At 54.6% G+C, this 15,233-nt stretch overlaps 6 protein-coding genes across 6 annotated transcripts; 5 read left to right on the plus strand and 1 right to left on the minus strand.

Moving 5' to 3' along the window:
* Nucleotides 1-237: 237 nt before the first annotated feature.
* On the plus strand, nt 238-2,159 carry BU26DRAFT_434680 (TPT-domain-containing protein; the record flags this gene model as incomplete). Its single annotated transcript, XM_033824087.1, has 3 exons — nt 238-866; nt 915-1,261; nt 1,312-2,159. The coding sequence occupies 3 exons, from the start codon at nt 238-240 to the stop codon at nt 2,157-2,159; spliced, it is 1,824 nt and encodes a 607-aa protein (XP_033679536.1).
* An 896-nt stretch (nt 2,160-3,055) lies between these two features.
* Nucleotides 3,056-4,568, plus strand: BU26DRAFT_568553 (uncharacterized protein; the record flags this gene model as incomplete). The annotated part of the gene is made up of 3 exons (XM_033833783.1): nt 3,056-3,726; nt 3,826-4,030; nt 4,086-4,568. The coding sequence occupies 3 exons, from the start codon at nt 3,056-3,058 to the stop codon at nt 4,566-4,568; spliced, it is 1,359 nt and encodes a 452-aa protein (XP_033679537.1).
* A 294-nt stretch (nt 4,569-4,862) lies between these two features.
* Nucleotides 4,863-6,546, plus strand: BU26DRAFT_490415 (uncharacterized protein). Its single transcript, XM_033826055.1, has 5 exons — nt 4,863-5,258; nt 5,328-5,362; nt 5,415-5,477; nt 5,529-5,540; nt 5,601-6,546. The coding sequence occupies exons 1-5, from the start codon at nt 5,126-5,128 to the stop codon at nt 6,120-6,122; spliced, it is 765 nt and encodes a 254-aa protein (XP_033679538.1). The 5' UTR covers nt 4,863-5,125; the 3' UTR covers nt 6,123-6,546.
* Nucleotides 6,547-6,572: 26 nt separating this feature from the next.
* On the plus strand, nt 6,573-7,039 carry BU26DRAFT_553728 (uncharacterized protein; the record flags this gene model as incomplete). The annotated part of the gene is made up of 1 exon (XM_033832232.1): nt 6,573-7,039. Exon 1 carries the CDS (start codon nt 6,593-6,595, stop codon nt 7,037-7,039), a length of 447 nt encoding a protein of 148 aa, XP_033679539.1. The 5' UTR covers nt 6,573-6,592.
* A 1,189-nt stretch (nt 7,040-8,228) lies between these two features.
* On the plus strand, nt 8,229-9,182 carry BU26DRAFT_508564 (uncharacterized protein; the record flags this gene model as incomplete). Its single annotated transcript, XM_033827092.1, has 1 exon — nt 8,229-9,182. One exon carries the CDS (start codon nt 8,229-8,231, stop codon nt 9,180-9,182), a length of 954 nt encoding a protein of 317 aa, XP_033679540.1.
* A 413-nt stretch (nt 9,183-9,595) lies between these two features.
* Nucleotides 9,596-13,976, minus strand: BU26DRAFT_568557 (ABC transporter-like protein; the record flags this gene model as incomplete). Its single annotated transcript, XM_033833784.1, has 8 exons — nt 9,596-9,966; nt 10,025-10,315; nt 10,373-10,411; nt 10,464-11,952; nt 12,004-12,117; nt 12,171-13,006; nt 13,066-13,192; nt 13,248-13,976. The coding sequence occupies 8 exons, from the start codon at nt 13,974-13,976 to the stop codon at nt 9,596-9,598; spliced, it is 3,996 nt and encodes a 1,331-aa protein (XP_033679541.1).
* Nucleotides 13,977-15,233: the final 1,257 nt, after the last annotated feature.

Raw genomic sequence — 15,233 nt, forward strand, 5'->3', positions numbered from 1 at the left:
GCGCGCGTCCACCCCCTAGCTGTTGGAGTGTTACAGCTAGCGGGCGAAGGACATCCGAACGCACCTACGGCTCCAAACCCGCTGAAGCTGCTCCTTGTAACGTACCTGCAGGCGAGGCACGAAGCTCCTCTCTGTTTAACCCCTAATGATACCCGCGTCGTCCAATCCAGGGCGTGCCGTGTGATCCACCGCCAAGCCCCCCGGACGCCGCTAAAGCATCATCACAGCGCACCTGCCATGGTCGACTCGGTTGCACGCTGGCTCGAGGACCATGCTTCAAAACCTCCTGTGGCCCCAGACACGCTGCATCCAGCCGATGAATTCCCCCTCGCGACCTTCTCGAACCCCCCTTCCTTATCCGGCTCTGAGTTCGACAGCGACGGCGACGGCGACGGCGACACTTTGCACGTCCCTCGCACGAACATCGCATCCCTGATCCGCCCTCCTACCCCCAATATTATGGAGGACCAGCCGGCTGCCAACCACGCCCGACGACGCTCCTCCTCTCTCGCCGGCGCCTCAGGATCTACAAAGAAAGATTCGCGGAAGCACCGGAGACGCCGGTCCGACAACATCCTCGAAGAGGGCGAGGACAAGTCGTCTGACAGCGAGCACTCTGACTCGTCGGAGAAGACGGAGAGCGACGACTTTGAGCTTGACGACATGAGCGGAGACGGCCTCGAAGACGACGAGGAGACGGGATTAACGGGGAGGGACAGGCGGCGGAGAAGGCGGAGGAAGAGGAGGAACACATTGCTCGACCAGCGTGTCGTCCAGGACGTCAAGTTCACAAAGGAAGAAGAGAAAGTCGCAAATCAGGACTTCCTCAGGTCTATGCTCATCAATACCCTGCTGATTGGGCTATGGTGAGCCCTCCTCGTCTGGAACTGGAGCACCCGTGCTAATTCACGCAGGTATCTCTTTTCTATCTCGATTTCCGTTTACAACAAGTGGATGTTCAAGGAAGATAAAGGCGACGGAGAGGCGGAGAACATCTTCCCATTCCCGCTGTTTACGACCTGTCTGCATATGATTGTACAGTTTTCGCTCGCATCTCTAGTGCTGTTCTTGATACCCTCGTTCCGACCTCGACACGATTCTCTCAACCCTCATGCTCCTCGCGCCGAGCCGATAGACCCGAAGAAGCCACTCATGACAAGGTGGTTTTACCTGAGCCGCATCGGTCCCTGCGGAGTTGCGACTGGCATGGACATTGGGCTGGGCAACACCAGCTTGAAGTTCATTTCCTTGACATTCTTCAGTGAGTCCATCCAAGTTAATGGCTCCTACCGTGTGTTAACGATGGCCTAGCTATGTGCAAATCTTCCGCTCTCGGCTTCGTTCTTCTGTTCGCATTCCTTTTCCGATTAGAACAACCCTCTTGGCGGCTTGTTGGCATAATCGCCATCATGACAGTGGGCGTCATCATGATGGTCGCTGGCGAGGCCGCCTTCGACGCTCTAGGCTTCATCCTCGTCATGTCTTCGGCTTGCTCCTCCGGTTTCCGCTGGTCCCTGACCCAGATACTGCTCCTCCGCAACCCGGCTACTGCGAATCCCTTCTCATCAATCTTCTTCTTGGCTCCGGTCATGTTCCTCAGCCTGTTCGTCCTGGCTGTCCCCGTCGAAGGATTCCCTGCTCTGATTGACGGTCTGACAAGATTATTCGAGATGAAAGGCACACTTCTTGGAATCGGCATCCTACTTTTCCCTGGATGCCTCGCGTTCTTGATGACCTCTTCTGAATTCGCTCTGTTGAAGCGAACAAGCGTCGTCACGCTCAGTATTTGCGGGATCTTCAAAGAAGTCGTTACCATCACGACAGCGAACCTTGTTTTCCACGACCCGCTTACACCCATCAACCTCACCGGTCTCGTTGTGACAATTGGCAGCATTGCTGCCTACAACTACATGAAAATCAAGAAAATGCGGGATGACGCGAGGATGAATGCGCGTATAGCGGCACAGGACGAATACGCTCCGATAAGCACCCGGGATCCGGATGTTGATAGAGGAGGCAGCACACAGACGACTGGAGCGAGCACAAGAGGGTTAATGCGGGACAACTTAACCCTCGCGCCCGGTGTGGCTGTAGACAGGCCTGCCATCGACAGTCCAACAAGGGCATCGCCAGTCAAGAGGCCAGAGGACTTAGAATAGGACATGCGGGCGTACAGTAATCTCTTTTCTCGGATTCAAGAATATACCCTGCTCGCCTCGGCACATAGGGAGTCCTTCGCATTTGAAAGCATCATCGGCGTTTTGTTTGTCTGGATAGGTGATACCTAGGTGTCCGATGTCCGCGGCGCAGTATATACTGGAATACAGCCAAAACGGCCGCTGCATGGAGCAGCTAACAACCTCGCTTCTGTCCACTTTCGTTATGACACTTCTTGTAATAGCCGGTGCAAGAGTGAGAGTCCGCTAATTTTCTAATAGGATGGCCCACTCCAGACGCTAGCTCCAGTGCATGCATACACTCGAGTGCGACCGGTGCGTAGGCTGCCGGCGGCTAGAGGCTTGAGCAAGAGACCAGATTCCTATTTGTTCACCGCTTTACGATCCGCTGTCCTAGAGCGATGTGCACGAAGTAGTGAGACCTTGGGAAGGATGAAGAGATGGACGTTAGTGAGCCAAAGTCTTTGCTGTGGGAGACTAGACCTACCGTGTTTTTTTGCCTTGGAAGTCCCGTTCTGACCGTCTCGGCTACTCTTGTCTTCTAGGGCGATCGCAGGCCTCGGGCAACAAATTATCCAGCCAACAAACTTCACAACAGTTTCTGTCCGGACTTGGAATCTCGCTTCTTTATCTGGCTCTTCGGTTGTCCAGTTCTCTCCAGAACATTTTTCCCTCCTTCTTTTCATGAGCCTCCTAGACGAGCTATCCCCTTACCTTCTTACCACGACTTGCACCGGCGCTCCTCGCTTGAACCCCTTTGAACTCCTTTCGACGCAATATCCGTAGGTCTAGCACCGGCTCTTCTTCATATTCGTTCATGCAGCTAATGTTCAACACTAGGGAGGATCCACAAAGGAGTGCGATCATCCCAAGCAACCATGTCGCCCAACCTACAGTTCGATTCCGACTGGCGTATCCAGCGCTTCAAGGACGACCTACAGGAGCTTCACAACATGTCCATCCTAAAGGAAAACCTTGTTCAACTAGATGTATGGTCTGCGAGACCTGCACTTCCCCCCAAACCCGAGCCTTCGCATGAGCGCGATCCCTATGATGAGCAGGAGCCCTTTCTGAATCCTTACAATATTTATACTACACAAGGCCTTTTCTGCACCATATACAAGACGGTTCGCAGCCATCACTCCGAATCCATGTGGCGCCGGCTCCCGAAATCATTGAAGCACCCTTTCTTCCGCGCGTCCAAAGCTGGCTATAAAGTCCGCGAGCTCACTTATTTCGGCATCACCGCCTGGGAGTCATTCCCACAGATCCGGCAAGACTACTTCCTGCGCTCCCTCCATGATGTCCTGGCTACTGGTTTTCCTATGAAGCTAATTTCCTCCGCACTGAAGTTGAATGAAAGACTGAGGAAGGAGCTGCGGTTCAATGAGCCGGATCTCGACTTTGCGGCATTTGAGCGCTTCGTACACGCTTGGGGTGGGATCGGACGCTCCGCGGATAAGCCGGCGTTGGAGAAGAGTTTGACGGCTTTGCTGGGGTTGGTGGGCGGAGAAAAAGGAATGCATCCAGCGCACAAAGAGCATACCCCGTGAGTAGTCCTCTTCGACTTCATTTTTTCGGATTCGATGCCGACTAATCTCACTGCAACAAAAGAGGCGTATAGATTCCGCTAACATAAAGCGAGTAGGCTAGCATTCACGACCGTCTTGGGGAAAGGAAAATATCGCTGCACGCCCGCCCTTCTTCTCAATGTCACAGACGCATATGGTCTCGCCCCACGCGTTGCGGTCTTCGATTTGCCGGAACAGTACATGAACCAAGGGCTGAAGCAATTTGAGGCTCTGTACGCGCTTGCTAACGGCGCGGGTCATCCCAAACGCGAGAAATACCATGTATGTCTTCTTGTCCTGCCCCTTAGCCCCTAATGGGCCACTGATGTCAGAGTAGGTCACAGCGATATTCCGCGTCAATTCCCGCGCCAGCGTCCGCATCCTAACCGCCTTCTTTACCCCGTCCTGGCTGCACTACACGAGCTCCTCCAGCGAAGTTGTAAGAGCGCACGCGCCTCCTATCGACGGCCGGTGCATTCTGCCGCCCGACGCTACGTGCCACATCACGTATACACCATGGATCCCGCTCTTCCCGCAACACCATGATATCCAGCAGTGGAAAACGGAGCGCAAGGACAAGATCACGGATCCCGACTTAAAAACCAACCAGGATAAGTGCTTGATGCCGAGCACCGCGCAGGAGAGAGAGGGACATATTAGGCTTTTGGGGGCGTTACTAGGGCCTTTTAGTGAGGCGTTGGGAGACATGTGGAGGGGGAAAGGGGGAGCGCAGGCGTTCATCTGTGAGCAGGTTATAGGGATAGCGGAGGAGAAGTTGAGGATGGAGGAGGGGAGTGAGGAAGGAGAGGATAGTGAGTGATGCTGGGAGTGGGAGTATCGCGTGATGGGCGGATGCGATCTGGGGATTGGTCCTACACCTGCTTGAACCTGTGCTTTGGAACATATAGAGGATGAAGCGTCTGCATCGTAGTTTCACGCATTATGGCGTATAGATTGGTAATAATTCCGTAATTGTACGGCTTGGGCTGAAGTCTTTGAGATATCTAGATTAGCGGGTCAAAGCTGCACGCCTTGGCACGTGACAACAACGGCATGGCGTGGTCTTTCCTACCCCAGAGGATAGTCTACCCCGCAGAATATATGCACTTCGGCAGCCCCTTCGATATGCATACCTCCGAAGGCACATCGCGGAATAGCCCCTCATCTGATCAATCTGATTACGCCGCCACCCATCTGATTGGCCACAATCTCCAGGGGTCATTGTCGTCATCGAAGGTTCATGCTCCGCGAGCTACCGCGGCAGCTCCGCACGCATTACCAAGCCAACCGGCCCCATAAACCTCAACACCCGCAATTACTTCTCGTTGGCCTTTTGAACCACTCCTCGAGTCTGGAAGAACCACTATTAGAGACACTATGGCATCCGCGACCGGAATACCTGAGGATTATAATGCTGCGAGGGGCGCGGGCGAGGAGGAGCCACTACTTGGACAGAGAGGTGATGCGAGTCAAATGGAAGGACAGCCGCTTTTTATGAATCTTTGGCTGGGTATGTATCTAGAACGATGCGGAAGGCATTGGAGGTTATGAAGAGACGCTTGGCTAATTTGTGGGATAGGCACAGCACCGCTGGCCCAGGCAGGTATTTGGATTGTGAGTTGCAGAAGGCACCAGCTTCACAGTACAGCTACTGACGGAACAACAGCTTGCAGCAATAGTATGGGGAGCTATATTCTCTCATGACATGATATTCTTCTCTGCGCATCCGGTAAGACTCCAGCGTTCTCAGTATCTCGACCTCAGCTAACGACGCTCACAGCTCCTCAACTCCGTAAGCAGCTCACATGGCTCCCCGCGGCCTCTCTAGACATGCAATACTCACACATTGCAGGCGGGCCTCCTCCTTGTAACCCAAGCAGCCCTCATCCTCCAACCCACCCACACCCCCGCCCAAAAGCGTGCCGGCACCCTCTTCCACTCTCTCTTCCACCTCTTCGGCATCTCCTCCCTCCTCACGGGCCTCATAATCATCGAGATCAACAAGCGCGGCCCGGGCCACGAGCACTTCGAGTCCCCGCACGCTATCCTCGGCCTCATCTTCTACATCTGCATCTTCCTGCAAGCTTTCGTTGGCTTCACCCAATACTACACGCCAGGCATCTACGGCGGCATTGACAATGCGAAGAAGATCTGGAAATACCACAGAATGACCGGCTATGTGATTGCTACGATTGGGCTGGCCACCGTTTGTGCGGCGACTTGGACCACGTATAATGTGTATGTGTTGCACATGCAGCATTGGGCAGTTATTGTGGCTGCTGTGTTCGTGCTGTTGGGCGTGGTGCCGAGGATTAAGCTGTCAAAGTTTGGGTTCAAGAAAGATTACCAGGGACGGGAGAGGCTGGGGTCGTAGCACCTCCAGCGTGGACGGTGATCGATGAGCAGCGGAAAAAGAACCTTGCATTCACGAACGCGCGATGAGTTAGCGGGTAATGAAGTGGCATTTTTCCTTGGGATTACTGCATTTAAGACTTCCGTGCCAGGAACATAGGGTCTGGCGTAGCATTGTGGGCGCTCTTTTACTTCCTTCCTGCCTTTTCCACGGTTTTCTTATTTCTCTCCGGGAATGGAGTATTGGACATCCTTGCATTTTAGTACCATTAATTCTCCAATTTACGAGCCAGTGGTGTGTTGTCCCAATATGGAAACCCTACACGTGGATTTCCCGAATTTTCCCCCTTGGTACATCCCCTCCATTCCTTGGGCCAACCAACCAGCCACCAGCAAGAATTCAAAGCATGCGTCACGCGAGCTCATCATGATGCAGTATAAGGACGAGGGGAAGTAATGAACTCCATTGCCAGCTAAGTACGAGGAAAGAAAATGCTCGCCGCAACTCTACGCCTCACCCGCCGAACAACCATCATCCTATCCCGGCTGCTCGCCAATACAAAATGGGCACTCCGCTTCGCTACCATTACCCTCCCGTTTCGGCTCCCGAAATCCATTCTTCTTCACCTCGCATACCGATTTCGGCTGATCAAGAAACAACCGGATAAGACCCAGCATGCTGCTTCGAAACCAGCACACCACCACCCCAGACGCAGACGCAGATCCTCCTCGGTGCACGTCGCGCAGTCTCTTGTGGTTGTCTTCGTCGTGTTCGTCGTGTCGGCGAGTGTTTACGCGTACCATTTGAGGCGCGAGAGGAAGGAGAAGAGGGCCAGGTGGGTGCAGATGCGGAATGCTGTGGAGGAGATGGAGAGGGCGGAGCGGATGGGCGCTGATGCTGAGTTCTTGGTGCTGGAGGAGGAGGAGATTGTGGATTAGGCAGGGGAGAGGATGGGAGTCTGGGTGCGGGTAAAAGGTTAGGAAAGGGAAGGAGACATTTGGTCTTCATATTGGACGAGTATCTGAGCGGGAGAATGGTCAACACGGCATTGGCGTTTCGGGAGCTATCCGGGATCTCTTCACGGCTGTGAGACGGACTGAATCGAGAATTGCGAGCTTTTAGTTCTGTTTCTCGGTTTTCGACTTTCGACTTTCCACTTAGGGGGCTGCATCACTCGGGATACTCAGGAAGCGGAATCTTTCCCGTACCTGTTCACAACATTGCTATATGCGAAATGGCATGGAGGGCGCGAGGTGGACGACAGGGGAAGAAGAAAATTGTATACAGGACTCGTTGGATCGGCAAGGACTTCGTATCCAAGATCACAGTCGAGGATGTCTTGAATCCATGTGTTGGATGCAGCCTAATCGATAACTCCGCCCACACATTCTCGGAGTATCCCGAGTTACGAGGTTCCCTCCTTTGCGTTCGATGGAGCAATGTCTCGTCTTAACCGCCCCGGGTCTGACCGCGCTGTATGTGAATTGCGGGCCTCTTTCGCTCTCTGAACCAGCTGCTTGCAAACACTCCGCCAACCACACCTCGACACCCCTAACAGCGTACATATCTCTCATCGTCAGACCAAGTTGTCCATAGATTTTATCGAAGTGTTTTCTCACGGATATCGCAGCTGCATCCTTCCCGAAAACCTCTTTCTACTCCAATTCAAAAAATCGCTTCAGATCGCCTCACTGCACAGTAACAACTTCGCGTTTTCACGGCCTTGTTTGTTCCACTAACTCAGCAGCGTGCTATTGACGTGGTCGGTCAACGTCCGCTTCACCAGACACTCATTCGTCGTTCCATACTCGTCACCCGGATATAAGGGTTGGCGTTCGCACTGTCTGTCACGTCTACACACCAACACTCACTGCTGCCTCCATGCTTCACGGCCTGCAGCTGTTTTAGGCTCTTCAATGCTCACTCACAGTATGGCCGTATATAAGAGGGGGCTCTTCTATTTCCTGTGGATTATCCCGACCCTTCATTCGTTGCCTTCAGTATCTGCGATCTGCCAGCTTCCGACGGAGCATACAGCACCTAGCGTTCGTCAAGAGCATCCATTCTAGTCAAAGCCCCTGATATACTTTTCCACCTCCCACCACATCACTCCAATATTTTCCACGAATGTCCGGCCCGCCGCTCGGTCACCCCTGGCCCGTCAACGTAGGCAACAACCCCACCATCGCGCGCGAATTCCCTCCCGGCGTGGCTCCCCCCGGTGGCGCTCCCGGCCCCGTTCCCGTCCAGCAACAAGTCCACGTGCAGCACGGCGTCCCGGCGGCCCAAGTCGTCGTCGAGCAGCACCACATTCCCGCCGTCGGCGTCGGCTTCGGCGTCGGCCACCCTATGCCCTTTGGCCCCATGTACGGCGGCGGCTTCGGCGTCCAGAGTGCGGGTCCCCTGGCTCCGCCTAGGATGCCGTGGAACACTGCTGGGATGTTCGGGAATCCGATCCCGGGGCTGGCGGCTATGGGTGTCGGATTACCGCCGCCGCCGCCTTTCTTCGCGGGAGGCGCCGTACCGCCGTTCGCGCCAGGAGGGCCGGTCTGGGCCGGCGGCGTTGCACCGGGCTTGGGCGTCGGGATGATGGGTGGTATGGGTATGGGAATGGGAATGGGAGGTTTCTTCCCCGGCATGCACCGTCCCGCGCCTGGCATGATCGCCGAAGCCATAGCCCCCGAGCAGCCGCCTCAAGGCGACATCACGCAAATCGGCGGCGGCGTGCCGCCGGGCGCGACGCACGTCGAGTCCAGTGAGCACACCATCATCCACCTGCTCAAGGGGCCTGTGTACCCCTGGGTGAACCACGGGATGCCGATGGAGGTCGAGATCCTGCACATGGCGTCCACGACGAGCATCAACCGACTGATCCAGATCTGCAATAACAACAGTCCGGATAACGAGGGGTTCGCGATCAGCGAGTGCCACGAGATGGTGAACGGGATGTGGGAGAAGGGGCAGACGTTTGTGTTTGACGATGCGATGAGTCGGGTGCTGACGATTAAGGATGCGGGGTGGGATAATCAGAGGAATCGGACCGGTGGGCAGAGTTTGCATATCTTCTTGCATAGGGTGTAGGGGAGGGGTGGTGAGAGTTGAGAGGGAGGCGGTGGGGAGGTCGGGCAGCAAAATTGTTTGCTGCAAGACACTTTGATTCTGTGGGCTCAGGTCGACAGTGTGGATCGATATGCTGCTTTGAATATAGATATCGCCTAGTCTGGGTCGTGTTAGTCTGTGCGGACAGTGCGGATAGAGGCTCAACTCACTCTTCACGATCGGGCAAAGCGAAGTGTGATACGTCTTTCTACGGGGCTTCGGAGATCCCTTGGTCGTTGAGATTGGGGAATGCCAATCTGAGTGGGTTGGCGCAGTAGCTGTTGTATCTAGTTGCATTGCATTGGGGTATCTAAATCGAAAAGACTATGAACAGATGAGTATCTCTCGTATGTTGGTGTACTCACGCTCCACTCACAGAGATCCGAAAAAAATCACTACACAGTCTCCGCCCCCGAAGTCTGCGGCGTGATCGTCTTCAACTTGCACGCGCCCACTCTCCTCCACAGCTTCCCCAGCCACCTTTCCTTCACCATTTTGAGTATCAAATATGAAATCAGCCTGTACGCTATCGCGCAAATGCCGATTCCCATAAGGTTCATCTCGGGGTTCTTGTTGAGGTGATAGAGTTCTAGAGCCTGTTCGCCCGTCGTAATCGGACACTGACCGTTGATCCTCTGCCAGTCTTCGCAGGTGAAGTGCTGCCCACGGAGGGTGTATGGCGCCATGTTCGCCATGGCGTACTTGATTGGCGACAGGTGGTTGAAAGCTTGGAGGAAGGCTGGGATGTCCAGAGACATTACACCACCTGTTCACGATGTTAGGAAGGACTTCGGCAAGTCTATAGGAAAGCGGGCTCCACTTACCCATGATCTGCGCCACGGACAGGAAGACGCTCATGCAATTGACCGAGAAGCCGGTATGTGTAAAGAGTGTATTGAAAGAGATACCGAGGGATTCGCCGCAGCTGACGATGCAGAAAGCGTTGAAGGTGATGATAAAGAATGTCTGGGCGTTGCGCTCGAGACCACAGGCCAGACAAGCGAGGACGGAGAAGACGAGGCAGCTGACGATCTCGAATGGCACCTCTATGACGGTATAGGTGAGGAAGAATGCTTCAACTCCGTACACGCGGTCGTCGTAATCGCGGTAGAAAACTGGTGCGGTCAGCAACCCATATTAGGTCTCCCGAAGTGCTTCAAGGGGCAACATACCATCTCGCTCGCCTGGATAGACTGCAACGTTCTGAAGCACTGCCTGAGTGTCATTACGTGTGTCGCACTACGAAGACTGGGGTGAACTTACTTCCGACGAAATAAAGAGGCGCAATCTCAACCAAGAAGCCCAATCGATTCTGGACGGCGAAGTAATCATTCTTCAATGGCGCGAAATATAGTGATAGGACGATAGCTAAGCCTACGACCTGCATTATGCGCGCAACGAGCAGGTCAGGTTGTCGAAAGAAATTCTTCGTAGCCCTCCTGACTAGAATAGTGAAGGCTGAGGCGAACGACGCAGGAGCACGAGCCAAGCTTCCCAGCTCAGCAGGCGTTGCAATGGAGCGTATTCGAGCAGCGGGAAACATGTCGGATGTCCACGATTCGATGAGCCTCCGCACCTTGGCCCTGCTAGCAGCTTCTCGGGACTCGTGCTGGAGGTCGACGGTGATGAGGTCCAGGGCAAAGTCTGCTGGGTTTACATGACGGGGGCAGTGGTAGCCTTGCCCTGCAAAATGAGGAAGCATGCTCTGCGCAGGGCCTGCGTAGACCGGAGAGCCACCGCGGGCTAGAAGAAGGATGCTGCCGAAATGGGTGAAGATATCTGAGCGCGGTTGATGAATCGTGACCACTAAGGTGCGACTCTCGTTTGCCAGACCCCGGAGGACGTCCATGATTGATAGGGCTGTGAAGGCATCCAGACCTGACAAGGGCTCGTCGAGGAGTAGGATGCGAGGCTCGGTAAGGATCTGGACCGCGATAGTGACTCTGCGTTTCTCGCCGCCACTGATGCCTTTGATAAGATCGTTGCCGACCAGATTATCAGCACAGTCCTTCAAACCCATCTTCAACAGGATTTCCTCAGCCTTCTGGATCTTTTGCTCTTTCGACATCCACTTGGGCAACCGAAGACCAGCCGCATAGCGTAGTGTTTCGCGAACTGTGAGTGAAGCAAGCAGAGCATCGTCTTCCTGCGTAACGAACGAGCAAATGGCGTGAACCACGTCTTCGGATGGTGCTAGTCCGTTGAATGTCATGTTCCCATACTTCTTGTATCGCGTGGTCATGTCGTCCCTGAGTCGACCGGCCATACTATTCAGTAGAGTCGTCTTTCCAGAGCCCGACGGGCCCATGATGACGTTCAATGTTCCTGGTTGGAAATCAGCGGTGAGTGGCTTGAGGATAGTCTTCATAGTTCGATCCTTCAGCGAGCGCTTTTCGATATCGAGACCGTAACCTTCAAGTCGGATGTTGATTGTGCGAACCTCGCCTGGGGACCTGGTAGCCATCTTCTCTTTTCCGGCCGAAGCATCCGTGTTGGAAGGCCTCGCGCGAGCCATGGCGATTTCTGCACTCCAGAATTTGAGTAGTAATGCTGCGCCAAGATAGAATGCGATTGCAAAGCCCAAAAGCGCCAAAATAGGCCGCCAGACCCAGTCGCCAGGAAACCCGAGCGAGCTGAGGATGAACGAGCCAGTATATTCTTTACACGCCGGGTTCGACGGACCTCCTTCATAAGGGCAATCATAAAAGCGCTCTGTAAACTCGTTCGCGCAGAGTGCTCCGAAGGCGTAGAACTACGAGTGTCAGTGTCATTCGTCTTTCAATCTCGCCAACTCGAGCCATACCACGTAGGCAATCCACTTCGTCCATCTTGTGTATACGGGAATTGTATTGGACTGAATGAAGTAGCCGCATGCCATCGACTGAAGAGTGTATGCGAGATTGGCGACCAAGCTTGCCTGGAAGCCGTCAGTTAGAGAGGTTCTCAGAAGTTATGCCTAGTTTGTCTTACCCCTGCGAAATGCCTCGAGATCGCGATGCAGGTGGTCGCGAAGCATACCGCAATGTACTGCTCCAAAAGCATAACACCGAAGAATGTAAGGAATTCGCCACCATCGGTCTGGAAGCCAGTCATGAAGTAGAATATTAGGGAGAAGATCAGTGGCACTGGGACGTCTTCAATAGCGAATCGAGCCAGTCGTCTCGAGATCAGAAAGGCCGGTATTCCAACAACCCCTTGTCGCGACTCCTCATCAAACAGTTGAATGTCGGTTGTGAGCCGATAGGTTTCGTAGAGGAGGATCAGGTACCCTTGAAGGGCAGACGCGGTATACAGGGCGCCTTGACGGGAGCGGATACCGGACAGTGAGCCATCCAGCTGGAGGAAGATCCAGCCTGTAATGACAGACATGCCAATCGCTTCGACGAGACTTCCGAACATGCCCATGGGGTCACGGATGGTAACGATCCATGTACGCGCAGTGAGGACCCGAATCTGCTGCAGCAGTGACGTGTGCTTCGTTCTAAAAGCTTTAGATGATTGTCCGGTGACGGTGTTCGAGTCCTGCGCGTCTTTCTCTGTTGAAGCCTTCGAAGCATGCTCCCTCCACGCTTCTACTATGTGGTCTACCCGCGCTTGGGCGACAGTCTCGGCCTCCTCACTCCTATTGTCGACGCTCACGATGTCGATGAGATACTCTGCTGGGTTTGTAAAGGCGGGCACTTCATGTCCGAGTTTTGCGAAGTAGGGTAGACAGTCTTTGGCGCTGCCAGCATACGCAGGACTACCTTTTGTTAGGAGGATAATGGTGTCGAACAAGCTCCATATCTCGGAGCGAGGTTGGTGTACTATGGCAAGTTAGTCTCGAAGCTTTTATCAGAGGTGCGCGACTGAGGCCAGCACGTACTTGTGACTATGACCGTTCGTCCCTTACGAGCCAGGCTCTGAAGTGTCTTGACAACTTGATAGGCGGAGGTCGAATCGAGACCCGTTGTAGGCTCATCAAGCCACAGTAGGCTTGGATTTGACAGAAGCTGATGGGAGAGTTCAGCAGCTTTCTAGCCGGTATTGCTTCCATCTTCCACGTACCTGCACGCCAATGCTGGTGCGCCTCTTCTCTCCACCGCTACAACCGCGATGCTCGTGGTTTCCTATCCGGGTATCTGCTGCTTCCTTTAAGCCCAGCTCCATGATGACCTCTTCAACTAGCTGTTTTCTCTCGTCTTGACTGATGGACGGAGGCAGACGAAGTTGCGCGGCATAGGTTAGGGTCTCGCGAACCGTAAGCGTAGGAAGCAGAATATCCTGCTGAATCACATATGCGCTCCGGATCTTTGACGGATCTTCACTACCATTGAACAAGGTTCGGCCCGACACTGAAAGGCGATTCCCCTTCATGCGGCCACTCATCTGGTTGAGCAAAGATGTCTTGCCGCTCCCGCTCCCTCCAATGATTGCCGTGAGGGAGCCACTGGCCATTTCGGCCGAGATGCCGTCCAGTATCTTCTTGTCATGGCTGGCTCTGGCATCACGTGTTGACGGTCTGCTCCTCGCAAACAGTCTGACAAAGAGGTTCGGCGATTCATCGACAGAGACGGACAGGTGCTCTAGCCTGACGGATACAGGGTCCACTTCGCGCAGAGAGATTGCATTTTCGTCGACTGAGCCACTCGTCGTATTCGTCGCCACAGGGCGTATCGAGTCGGTGGTGGTCTGCGGGGTCTGTTGGATGCTCTCGTCCTGCTTTAGCCCTGGCGGGGTCCCTGTACGCCGCTTCTCGTCCTCCGCGGCGGCTTGACTGGTTCCCGGGGCCTCCATCATGGCCTTCAACGAAGACAGCAGAGGGGAGAGGTGTAGAAGGCATGGCAAGCTACACGGCGTTTGCGAGGCTGTTGAGCTCCAACACTCACGCTCGCTAGGCTGGATTTCGTAGTCCAACACTCAGTCCCTGCCTCGCTAAGCAAGCGAAGCTGTCTGCGGCGATCGCACTTTCCATCCTCGGCTGCAACGTTCCGGCAGTCACGAGACCGGGAGAGAGCTTGGGAGACAGCGGGGACATTTGCAAGGCGAGAGGTGTCTGTCCTGCACTTTTGACTGCAATGCGGATACTGCCCGAGCGTTGCGCCCCGATATCTATCAAGTAGCCCGATTGATCTGCGCCGTCTGCCACCCTCGCTTCCGCTCGAACCCTGGACGCCGCGCATTTGCACCGCCGAGCCTGTGCCGCCGCCCTCCACCACAACCTCCAGGGCTGTCTGGTGACACCTCGCCGGCCGTAACGTTCGAAATGCAGTTCATCGTGTTTTTCCTTTCTTTACACGATCACCGCTTCTGGGGTACGCCACTGCCGAGCGATCCAAGGCGGCTTCGGCACTTGGTGCGAATGATGCACCGGGGGCATGCTAGCACCAGTCGAGGTTGGGCAAGCGAAGGTGGACAGAGCATCTGAGAGTCGCACTCCGTGCAACGTCCCGTTGAGCCACCAATCACTGACCAGCGCACTCAGGGATTTACCTAGAAGGGTATTTCGCTACGTTCAACACAAACACGTGGACCACGCGTCTTGGAGGGGACCTCGGGACCCTCTGGCACCCTCACGAACCCCGATCGTCCCCCGATATTGTTGACGGATGTCCCGTCAGCTTCCTCGCGCTTCCGTAGACAAGGGATGGCGTGACAGATCGCCAGAATCATCGACGTGCATGACTGCGCGAGGCTGCCCGTACCGCCACTATCCCGCGCAGACAAGATGGTGGAGATGCCCTCGCCCACCCCGTGCACGTGTCTCAAATCAACCTGCTACGTCTGTAACTTCGGAAATATCTTCCATGTGCTATTATCCAACCGAGTCCAGCCCTAACGAACACCATGGCTGTTTACCACAAGAGTCTTGACGCCATTGACTTGATTTTAGGTCCTGCGACCCGGACTATGAACTGCTTGAACCCTTCGAGCAAGAAAAGGCGACTGCGCGCTCGGTTTCACGTGGATAAACGAGTTGGCTTCCCTAAGCAGCCACTCATATCCTGATTCGGCCACCCTCCATAACATCCCATAAGACGCCCTTAATTCCGG

This window comes from Trematosphaeria pertusa, assembly GCF_010094035.1.
Source record: "Trematosphaeria pertusa strain CBS 122368 unplaced genomic scaffold BU26scaffold_14, whole genome shotgun sequence".
Taxonomy (NCBI): domain Eukaryota; kingdom Fungi; phylum Ascomycota; class Dothideomycetes; order Pleosporales; family Trematosphaeriaceae; genus Trematosphaeria; species Trematosphaeria pertusa.